Source organism: Notamacropus eugenii, chromosome 4, assembly GCF_028372415.1.
Source record: "Notamacropus eugenii isolate mMacEug1 chromosome 4, mMacEug1.pri_v2, whole genome shotgun sequence".
Taxonomy (NCBI): domain Eukaryota; kingdom Metazoa; phylum Chordata; class Mammalia; order Diprotodontia; family Macropodidae; genus Notamacropus; species Notamacropus eugenii.
The window spans coordinates 69831535-69840678 of NC_092875.1; the positions used below are offsets into that span (position 1 = coordinate 69831535).

The window sequence follows — 9144 nt, forward strand, 5'->3', positions numbered from 1 at the left end:
ATTAATGGTGAAACATATCACTCACCTCCTGAGAGAGATGAAAGACTCAGTGTCAAATGAAACATATTTTTTGGGGGGTGATATGGCCATTGTGCAAATTTGACTTGGTTGACTAAACATGTTTGCAACAGATTTCCCCACCCCTCCCCTTTCTTTGTAATTGGGAGGAGACTGGGAGGAAGAGAAACAGATTTTTGTTTATTGAAAAAACCCTCAAGATTTAATAATTAAAAAAAGACATCCATTGAGTCTAACCCCTTCATTTTACAGATCAGGACTCTGAGGCACAGACAAGTTAAATGATGTGTCCAGAGTCACGTAACTAATCCAGGTCTTCTTGATTCCAAATCTAGTGCCCCATTCACTGTACCTTTGCAGATGTCAGTTAATTCACAGAATGAAATCAATAGGAAGAGGATGAAGATGATGAAAAGCTAGAACAATAGGCTGAAACTAACTATAACTTAGAAAGAACTTATAAATCATCTGGTCCAAATTCACTTTATAGATGAAGATTAAATAAGATGAAATTTAATGGAGACAAAAATGAAATTGCATATTACCATATGAGGACATAGAATGAAGTTCTTTGAGATCAAGGACTGATTAATTTTTATCATTATTTCCCCAACATCTATTGCAATGCTTGCACATAGTACACACTGAGTAAATATTTGTTGAATGGGAGATTGGTTGAAGGAATTAGGCATATCGATTCTAGAGAAGAGGAGATCCAGGGGAATCATCATAACTTTACAAATAGGATCTCATTTGATCTTGAGAAGTAGGTGCTATTACTACCCCTATTTTACAGTTGAGGAAACTGAGGCAAACATCATTAAGTGACTTGCCCAGGGCCACACAGCTAATAACTGTCTGAATCCAGATTTGAACTTGGGTCTTCCTGACCCCAGACCCAGTGCTCTATCTTTTGTGCCACTCAGCTGCTCCAAGTATCTGAAAGATGGTGATGTGGAAGAAGGATAAGGTTTGTTTATAGATCCAATTAGTATTGGGTTTGTTCTGCTTGACTTTAGAAGGCAGAAGTAGAAGGTGGTAAGTGTAAACAGATTTCGACTCAACTTAAGGAAGAAATTTCTAACAACTAGAGGTGTCCAAAAGTGGAAATGTGCTGCTTCAAAAGATAGTGGGAAGCTTGGGGATCTGGATGACTAACAGAAATCAAAGTTTGGGACAACTTGAGAAATTGGAGGACAATAAGGAGATAGATACACTGACCCCACAAAGGAAACTCCATCTCCTATCTTTGTCTTTGCCCTGGCTGTCCCCAGCTCCCAGAATGATCTCTTTACTTCCATATCTTGTCTTTCCTAGCTTCCTTAAAGGTTCAGCTCAAGTCCCACTTCCACCTTTCCCGATAGCCCTAACTGCCTGTGATTTCTTTTCTGAGATGCCCTTTCCTTCATATATATTTTGTATGTACGTTCTTGTTTACATGGACTTTCCATTAGAATGTGAACTCATACAGGGCAGTTTTGTCATTCTTTGTAATCCAGGCATTTGGCAAAGTACCTGACACTTAATAAATACTTAATAAATGTTTGTTCACTGACTAACTTGAGATGAAAAAGAAGACCTAGAGATGAAGGAGAAGAGTTTGAATTGAAGAAGAACTCTTACAGAAGGGCATGAAGAGGAAGAAAAGAAGGATATCAAGAAGAGAAAGAGAAGGAAGAATAGAAAAAGAACTCAAGTTGAAGGAGAAGAAAAAGGGGAAAGACTCAAAAAGGAGTAGAGAAGGTGAAAAGGAAGATGAACTCAAAAAGAAGGGAAAAGTAGTTGGCAAGACAAAGCAAGCAATTAATGAGAGAAGGGAAAGGAAGCTGAGGGTGGTTGTCAAGGTTCTAACAAAGGGCTAATGAAGTTAAGAGAGTGAGCAAGATGTTCACAAGTCATTTACCACAACAACTTTTGGGTGATATGCTAACAACAATGAAAAGGACTGAGCATCTCATTTTCATCAAGTATGAGGAGTAGGCAGAATTTTTCAATGATCCTCACTCAATGTGCCAAGTTTGTATTTTTGCCACGATCAAGAGGCTGCTACCTATTTTCATTGTGCTGGCTGGCCTCCTTCCTAGAAGAGAAGTAAAAGAGGCTAGAGAAATGCCTTCCTACTCCTCAAGATATTAGGGAGAGTGATGTGTCACTTTCAAAAAAAATGAAGAAAACCTTTACTTTTTTTTAAAAAGAAGAAAAATGATCTGAACAGGTAAAGAGAAATCCTGATATGGCCAGGAGGTTAAAGTTAGTCAACAAACATGTATAATGTGTCTGCTATGTGCCAGGCACTGTGGTAAAAGGGTGGAAGAACATGATGCACTGGAGAAAGGGAAGAAGGATTGCTGAACTTGGAGCTGGCAAGCAAGCGTGAAGCCCTTCCCAATGTAGAGGGACTGGATACCCTGAAGAGGAAGCAGCTGCTTGTGATCCAAGGGATGATGCTGTGGATTCACAGGGGCTGTCAGCATTGATGCCATCTAGTTCTTACTAGATGAAGTGAGATGATGTGAGAAGTAGATATCATAGTGATGTCAACCATTTAGACAAAGGCTGGAAGTCTCTTGGCCAAAAGGAGAGCAGTTCACAATTTCTTCATTTTTCTGAATGACATTTTCATTCTCCAAAATATAGAGAAACCAACAAGGGGAAATTCTGTTCTGGGTGTAATTCTTCCCAATACAGAGAAACTGGTTGCCAGGAGGCAAATGATAGGAGTCTTGGGGAGAAATGACTATTTTGTCTCAGAATCTGGGATACAGGAAAGTAAAGCTGGGCACCATCTGACTTGTGTCCTAGAACTTAGGGTTCAGAGAAAGTCTAGCTCTCATGGACTAAAATTATAGAGAAAATCAACTCTGAGGAATGGAAAACTTTTAAGACTTAAATTCTAAAGACACAGAGGGAAACAATTTTAATTATGGTAAAGGGGGAATTATCTAAAATTATCTAACTTGGATGCACAGAGCACTTGACTGATTTAGGTTTTAAAGAATCACATACAATTGGGTGTTGTGGTGCTTACCTGTATGTCCTATTACTGAGGAGGCTGAGGCTGGTAGACCATTTGAGCCTGGAAGTTCTGAACTGTAGTGGAGTAAAGCCATTTGGGGTCCAGCTCTAAATTCAGTAGCAATGTGATGAACCCTTGGGAGTTCATGGTGGTGATGATGGAGCACTAAGTTGCCTAAGGAAGAATGACATGGCCCAGGTCATGAACACAGCTGATCAAAGTTTTCATGCTGGTCAGCAGTGGGATTGAGCATGAGTGGCTGCTGCCCTTCTGGCCTATATTGATAAGAACACATTCTAAAAAATAAAAGTCACGTTCAGGAGATGGGAGCAAGGACAGATGATGAAGGATGAATTCCTGCAGTGTGGTAGAAATGCTAAAATTCAGAATGATCTATGTAGGCAAATAAAACACGGGTCAACAGAAAGTGCTTTTAAATATACTGGAGAAGAGAAAGAAGAAATAGACCCACTTTTGGGAATGGATGTGACAATTATTTAGCTTTTCTTTTCTCTGCAAGCTAAAATCAATTTTTTGGATTAGAAAGGACAAAAATGGATTAATAGGGAATTGGTACCCAATATAAGTAAGGAGATAGTAAGACAGCACAAAGCTGCTTGATGACTTAAAATTTGAGATCCAGATTAACCAACTTCACAGATACTGAAAAAAAAAATCTCTGGTAAATGGTAGTATTGAGTCATTTTTAGTGCTCCTTGGAAGATTATAGTGAAAATGGGGGATTGCCATACTCTACAGAATGGGGTAGGGCAAATGATCTCTTGATTTTAGAAAAAGGAAGAATCAATTCTGTAAACTATAGGTTAGTGAACTTGACTTTGACTGTTGGAGAAACAGAAAACATTTCATTAAAGGGATGGCTAGTGAACATCCAAGAAAGGAAGCAGCAATCACAAAAAGCCATCATAGCTTTAACAAGAGTCATGACAGGTTATCCTTCTTTCTTTTTTTCTTTTTCCATAGGGTTACTACATCAGTAGATATGCAGAACACTGTAGATATAGTTTGCTTAGACTTTGGTAAATCATTTGATAAAGTCTCTTATTTCTCATAGAAAATTAGGGAAGAATGTAGGCCAAATTATATTACAATCAGAAGGATTTAGAAGCAAAGGAATGGTTGGATTCCAAGTTGTGCATTAATGACTCAGTGTTAACTTGGAAGGAGATCTCTAGTGGAGTGTCTTAGGGTCTTAGGCTTGTCCTTGTACTGTTTATCATTTTTATGATAGGGACATACAAAGACATAGAGGACATGCTTATAAAGTTTGCTCATGATACAAAGCAAGCTAACACATTGGATGATACACTTGGGATTCTAAAAAATCTTGATAGACCAGAATACTGGGGCAAATGAACCAGAGAAAATTTAATAGGCATAAATATAGTATTACATTTGGGTTGAAAAAGTGAACTTCCCTAGAACTAGATGGTAGCAGTTTCGCTAAAGAGGAATTTTGAAAAAAAAAAAAACACTTTAGTGGACTGAAATATGAATTAATAGCGTCAAATAGTGGCTGAGACAGCTAGTGTAATGCAAACTAATGTCTAAGCTAGTGACAAATCATATCCAGAATACTGTGTTCAGTACCCTGTAACTTCTTTCCATGGCTCTTAGCTGTAAGTCCTTTTTTAAAAAAATTATTAACTAATTAGTGTATTTTAAGTTTTAAACATTCATTTCCAAAAAATTTTGAGTTCCAAATTTTCTCTCCATCTCTCCCCTCCCCCGCCAAAATGCCGAGCATTCTGATTACCCCTTCCACTAATCTTCCCTCCCTTCTAACATGCCTCCCTTCCCTTATCCCCATCTTCTCTTTTGTCCCATAGGGCAAGATAAATTTCTATATCCCATTACCTGTATTTCTTATTTCTCAGTTGTATGTAGGAACAATACTCAATATTTGTTCCTAAAACTTTGAGTTCCAACTTCTCTTTCTTTTTCCCTCCCCACCCATCCCCGCTGAGAAGGCAAGCAATTCAATATAGGCCATATATGTGCAGTTTTGCAAATGACTTCCAAATAGTCATGTTGTGTAAGACTAACTATATTTCCCTCCAACTTATTCTGCCTCCCATTTCTTCTACTCTCTCTTTTGACCTTGTCCCTCCCCAAGAGTGTTTACTTCTAATTGCTCCCTCCTCCCCTTTGCTGTCCCTTCCATCATCCCCCCTACCCTGCTTATCCCTTTCTCCCCTACTTTCCTGTATTGTAAGACAGGTTTTGATACCAAATTGAATGTGCATGTTATTCCTTCCTTGAGCCAAATGTGATGAGAGCAAGCTTCACCTTTTGCCTCTCACCTTCCCCCCTTTTTCTCTCCATTGAAAAGACTTTTTTTCACCTCTTCTATGAGAGATAATTTACCACATTCCATTTCTCCCTTTCTCCTCCCAATATATTCCTCTCTCACCCTTTGATTTTATTTTTTTATTCCTATTCAATTCACCTTGTGTGCTCTCTCTCTCTCTCTCTCTCTCTCTCTCTCTGTATAATCCCACCAACTACCCACTTACTAAGAAAAGTTTCAAGAGTTACAAATATCTTTCCATGTAGGAATGTAAACAGTTCAACTTAAGGAAGTCCCTTATGATTTCTCTTTCCTGTTTACCTTTTCATGCTTCTCTTGATTCTTGTGTTTGAAAGTCAAATTTTCTTTTCAGCTCTGGTCTTTTCATCAAGAATGTTTGAAAGTCCTCTATTTCATTGAAAGACCAGTTTTTCCCCGAAGTATTATACTCAGTTTTGCTGGATAAGCGATTCTTGGTTTTAATCCTAGTTCCTTTGACTTCTGAATTAGCATATTCCATGCCCTTCGATCCCTTAATGTAGAATATGTTAGATCTTGTGTTATCCTGATTGTACTTCCACAATACTCGAATTGTTTCTTTCTAGCTGCTTGCAATATTTTCTCCTTGACCTGGGAATTCTGGAATTTGGCTACAATGTTCCTGGGGGTTTCTCTTTTTGGATCTCTTTCAGGAGGTGATTAGTTGATTCTTTCAATATTTATTTTGCTTTCTGGTTTTAGAATATCAGGGCAGTTTTCCCTGATAATTTCATGAAAGGTGATGTCTAGGCTCTTTTTTTGATCACAGCTTTCAGGTAGTCCCATAATTTTTAAATTGTCTCTCCTGGATCTATTTTCCAGGTCAGTTGTTTTTCCAATGAGATATTTCACATTATCTTCCATTTTTTCATTCTTTTGATTTTGTTTTGTGATTTCTTGGGTTCTCATAAAGTCATTAGCTTCCATCTATTCCATTCTAATTTTTAAAGAACAATTTTGTTCAGTGAGCTTTTGAACCTCCTTTTCCATTTGGCTAATTCTGCTTTTTAAAGCATTCTTCTCCTCATTGGCTTTTTGAACCTCTTTTGCCAATTGAGTTAGCCTAGTTTTAAAGGTGTTATTTCCTTCAACAATTTTTTGGGTCTCCTTCAGCAAGCTGTTGACTCACTTTTCATGATTTTCTTGCATCTCTCTCATTTCTCTTCCCAGTTTTTCCTTCACCTCTCTTACTTGATTTTCAAAATCCTTTTTGAGCTCTTTCATGGCCTGAAACCATTGAATATTTATTTTGGATGTTTGGGATATAGAAGTCTTGACTTTCATATCTTTCCCTGGTGGTAAGCATTGTTCTTCCTCATCCAAAAGGATGGGAGAAGATACCTGTTTGCCAAGAAAGTAGCCTTGTATAGTCTTATTTTTTCCCCCTTTTTTGGGCATTTTCCCCACCAGTTACTTGACTTTTAGGTTCTTTGTCAAGAGTAGGGTATACTCCGGGGACCTGTAAGATCTCAGTTCCTCCAAGGTAACACAATCAAGCTTGCACACTGATCTGGGAGCAACAAGAAACTTTTGTTTCCAGATTTTGTGAGTAGTAGAATTTCATCTTCACAACAGCCTCACCTCCAGTTCCACCACACCAGCACTCAGGGCAGTGGTTTAGATCAGCTGTTCACTTCCCCCAGGGGCTTTACAATGAGGCCTCCAACAATGGATGTTGGCTGCTGCCTGCTGTGGGAGCCACCACCAACCACTGAGGCCTCTGCCACTGCCACCTGGGACCTGAGCTATAGGGGAAAACCCTGCTCCCTTCTCAGCCAGCTGAAAAAGCTCTCTCACTGACCTTTGGTACCTGTGGGTTGAGGGATTTGTGAACTGCCACTGCTGCCACTGAAGATTCCACCCTTGAGGTCTGTTCCCATCCTCCTCCCTGCACCACGTTGTCAAGGCCAGGCTGGGCTCTACTCCATGTTGGGTGTGACAGACCTTTCCCGTTGGCCTACCAGGTCACCCTGGGCTGGAAGTCTCCTCCACTCTGTCATTCTGTGGCTTCTGCTGTTCTAGAATTTGTTGTGAGTCCTTCTTTACAGGTATTTTATGGGCTGTGGGGGAAAAGCTAGACTATATGTGTCTTTCTATTCCTCCATCTTGGCTCCACCCCTCTTAGTTATGATTTCTTAAAGTTGGAAGGGACCTTAGAAGTTATCTGAAAATAGGATCAATTGTGATAAGATATAATTTCAAAAGGATCCCACAATCTCACAGTTTTGCTTTTGAGTTCAAAGCATTAACTGCAAAAGTACAGCAAAGGGGAAGTGTAGCTAGACATAGTTCATGTGAAAAAGGTTTGGGGTTTTTAGAGAACCCAAAGCTAAATATGAGTGTAATGTATGAAATATCAGCTAAAAGGGCTCATGGAAAATGAGGCTACATTCATAGAGATAAAATTTCCAGTTACACCCCATTTGTGTGTATCTAGTACAACTTCTTACCCAGTGCTACAGTCCCTTTGATGGCAGTCATTCTCCTGCTGCTTGAAGGCTTCTAGTGATGGAGTCATAATCCATTCTTTCTTTCCCCAGATACATGGAACTAGGGAATAAAACAAATGCTCAAGAATTCTTCCTCCTGGGACTTTCAGACAATCCTGAGCAGCAGCCTCTCCTCTTTGCAATATTTCTGTGCATGTACCTCATCATCCTAACTGGGAACCTGCTGATCATCCTGACTATTGGCTCTGATTCACATCTCCACACTCCTATGCACTTCTTCCTTTCCAACCTCTCCTTTGCTGATCTCTGTCTGACCACTAATACTGTCCCAAAGATGTTGGCAAACATTCAGTCCAAGAGTAAGTCCATCTCCTATGTTTGCTGTCTGACCCAGATGTACTTTTTCCACTTTTTTGGAATTGTAGACAGTGTCTTGATCACTGTGATGGCCTATGACTGCTTTGTGGCAATCTGTCACCCACTGCACTATATGACTATTATGAGCCCACGTCTCTGTGGTTTGATGGTAGGTTTGCCCTGGGCTTTCTCCATTGTTATTCCTTTGGCACACACCCTCCTGATGTCTCGTTTGTACTTCTGTGCCAGCACTGAGCTCCCTCATTTCTTCTGTGACCTCACACCACTGCTCCGGTCGTCCTGTTCTGACACTACAGTCAATAAGATCTTGGTGCTCATTGTGGGTGGGATGGTGATCGTCACACCCTTCTTCTGCATCCTTGCCTCTTATGCCCAGATTGTTGTGGCTATTCTAAAGGTCCCTTCGGCAGGGGGCAGGAAGAAGGCCTTCTCCACCTGTAGCTCCCATCTTTCTGTAGTGGCACTTCTTTATGGGACCACTATTGGGGTCTACCTCAGCCCCTCCTCTATCCACACAACTGTGAAGGATAAAGCTTCTGCTGTGATGTACACAGTGGTCACGCCCATGCTGAACCCCTTCATCTATAGCCTATGCAACTGAGATCTGAAGGGGGCTCTGAAAGAACTTGTCAACAGAAAAATTGTCTCCTCTCCTTGAACTTTTTCTTGGCCTTTCCATGCTAATTGCTCTGGAGGATTGGGGTTAAGTTATAGGATCTTGGGCTGGATGCAAGGACTCGGGATATTTTGGGGTAATAGTTTTAGAATTTAGATTCCCCAACCCTAGGTATAGCAAAGGCCTCTAAAGATCTGCAACATTTTACCAGAGCCATTTTCCTATAGTCTATCTCATAATTGAGTTACTTTGTTCCATAGTTGGGGGTCATAGCCTGTGCAACTCCCATTTGCCAAACACGACCAGGTCCCTTAGC

The 9144-nt window shown here is 40.1% G+C and overlaps 1 protein-coding gene across 1 annotated transcript; it reads left to right on the forward strand.

Moving 5' to 3' along the window:
• The first annotated feature begins 7928 nt into the window (after positions 1 to 7928).
• LOC140498160 (olfactory receptor 1M1-like) lies at positions 7929 to 8813 on the forward strand. The gene has a single exon (XM_072599441.1). It carries the CDS (start codon positions 7929 to 7931, stop codon positions 8811 to 8813), a length of 885 nt encoding a protein of 294 aa, XP_072455542.1.
• Positions 8814 to 9144: the final 331 nt, after the last annotated feature.